Source organism: Bombina bombina, chromosome 6, assembly GCF_027579735.1.
Source record: "Bombina bombina isolate aBomBom1 chromosome 6, aBomBom1.pri, whole genome shotgun sequence".
NCBI lineage: Eukaryota > Metazoa > Chordata > Amphibia > Anura > Bombinatoridae > Bombina > Bombina bombina.
Genome location: NC_069504.1, coordinates 1132642730 through 1132645229, shown reverse-complemented (window position 1 = coordinate 1132645229; position 2500 = coordinate 1132642730). Strand labels below are relative to the sequence as shown.

Genomic DNA, 2500 nt, shown 5'->3' with positions numbered 1-2500 from the left:
CACATCCCATTGTAAAGGACTTCTAAGCAGCAAATCAGTATGTCTGTCCCGGGACAGCGGAAGGAGCGAGCTTTCATGCACACTCATCTTATTTCCCTATTCAGTGTAAGGAAGTTTACAATGAAATCTCATGAGAGTTAAGTGAAATGTCATGAGTTCACAGTAAAAGAGTTCATGACCTCAGCACTGCTGATGCTGATTGGCTGCTGTTCATTTCTTCATTTTTTATTTATTTTTAACCTGCAGCTGAGCAGCTGAGTATAAATTTTTACACAGAACTTACTCTCCTGAGCTGAGGACATTGTGAGGTAAAATATCTTCCTTTTTTACAGAGATGCTCAGGTGATATTTTCCTGTCAGCTTTTTACAGTTATACTGCATCAGTTTCAAGTGATTTAGCATACAAGTATTATGTCCCTTTAACATTTTTTTTTATGCAAGAAGTATGTTTGACAAATTTAAATAGTGCTTCATTCGCATTATAGCAGAAACTGTATTATGTGCAGAGACAATCCCAGGATACTGGCACAGATGATTGTGAACAGCTGGACACATGACTCTTCTTTAGATTTGTGTATTGTCCTCAGTGCCACGTTTTTGGGTTTTAGTGCTGTCACTTACAGCAAGCTGTGACCCATACAGAGCTAACACCATGTGAATGTGTCTTACCCAATCAGACAACGTATAGCTCTGCATGCAGAGAATACAAATGGATTTGACTGAGAACAACTAGTTCCATATCCATTTATTGAAACTTGAATTTTATACAGCTATATATTTTATGAAGAGTAGCGTCTGAAATAGAATTTCTAAACCTTGTACCTATCTGAGCTTTAATTGTGCTGTATAAATTATATATATAATGGTGTACCGCCGAACCTCAGAACCTGTATTGATCTACAACACTATCATCCACGTCAATTGTTGTACTTTTAGCTTTTTCTCTTATCTCTCATAACAATATTGTTTTGGAAAATGCTTTTATTGTGATTACTTCTTAAACTTTAGCGTAATAACAAGAATATGGTGATTAGCGGTCACATTGTGTATATTACTATTCTGTAATTCAGCCAGATGGAAAACCTAATGACTATAAAATACAATGGAAACGGTTACTAAGATTTGGTTATATTTTGTTTCAGGAGAAAGCTTCGCTGGAAAGCCTATCTCAGCAACTTGCATCAAAGCAGAATGACGATGGGAAATTTAGCCATAGCATGATGGATTTTAACCTGAGCGGAGATTCGGATGGTGAGTTTGGTGGAACTCAAAGAGCTGACCAATTCATAAGAAAAAAAATCTAGCTAGTGTAACGTTAAAGGGACACTAAACCCATTTTTTCCTTTCATGATTCAAATAGAGCAGCAATTTTAAACAACTTTCTAATTTACTCCTATTATGATTTTTTTTGTTCTCTTGCTATCTTTATTTGAAAAAGCAGGAATCTAAGCTAAGGAGCAAGCCCATTTTTGGTTCAGACCCTGGAAAGCACTTGCTGATTGGTGGGTACATTTAACCACCAATCGGCAAGGGCAACCCAGGTGCTGAACCAAAAATGTGCTTGCTCCTTAGCTTAGATTCCTGCTTTTTCATATAAAGATAGCAAAGAAAAATTATTAATAGGAGTAAATTAGAAAGTTTCTTAAAATTGCTGCTCTGTCTGAATCATGAAAGAAAAAAAGATTTAGTATCCCTTGAAATTATCATATATACCGTATATAATTTTATTCAATTTAAATGCTCTGGGCCTGATTTAACAAGCAGCAGCTGCTGCTGAATCCGCCCAAAGTTTCCGGCTCGCCGGAAACTAAAGTTAAGTAGCAGCGTTAGTAAGACTGCTGCTCCTTAACCTATAAGGCCGATTGACCGCAAATCTGCAGGGGGTGGCATTGCACAAGCATTTCACAAGAAAAGCTTGTGCAATGTTAAATGCCGACAGTGTATGCTGTTGCTATTTAGCGATGTCGGGCGGACATCATTCACTACAGCGAATCATGTCCGCCCGACATATGATAAAATGGCCCCTCTGTGTGTAACTTTTCAAGAGTGAAAAAGAAAGAACTAGAAAAACTAATATAAATTTACTTTTTTTCTTTTCTATTTAAATAGGAAGTGCTGGAGTTTCGGAATCCAGGATATACCGAGAGTCCCGAGGCCGTGGAAGCAGCGAGCCACATATCAAACGTCCTATGAATGCTTTTATGGTTTGGGCAAAAGATGAACGGAGGAAAATCTTACAGGCCTTTCCCGATATGCATAACTCAAATATCAGCAAAATATTGGGTATGTCAGCCAAGTAAAACATTACGTTTTATATTAGTGGGTAACTCCAGTTGTTAATGCCCTTATATACAGCAAAACACTGGCTCAGTTGCACTTTGTACCCCAGTTGTAGAGTTGCATCCATATATCTCATGTACAGAGGGTATACAAATGCAAGCACATTTAAAGGGACAGTCTAGTCAAAATTAAGTCAGCACTGATTGGCTAAAATGCAAGT

At 37.6% G+C, this 2500-nt stretch overlaps 1 protein-coding gene across 4 annotated transcripts in view; it reads left to right on the top strand.

Annotated features, from left to right (window-relative positions):
* Positions 1-2500, top strand: part of SOX5 (SRY-box transcription factor 5) — a 488205-nt gene that overhangs the window by 475374 nt on the left and 10331 nt on the right. For all 4 annotated transcript variants that reach the window (XM_053719111.1, XM_053719110.1, XM_053719112.1 and 1 more), the window contains 2 exons: positions 1143-1251; positions 2110-2283. In XM_053719111.1, the coding sequence (XP_053575086.1) occupies positions 1143-1251; positions 2110-2283 (283 nt within the window). The remainder of the gene's footprint in view (positions 1-1142; positions 1252-2109; positions 2284-2500) is intronic.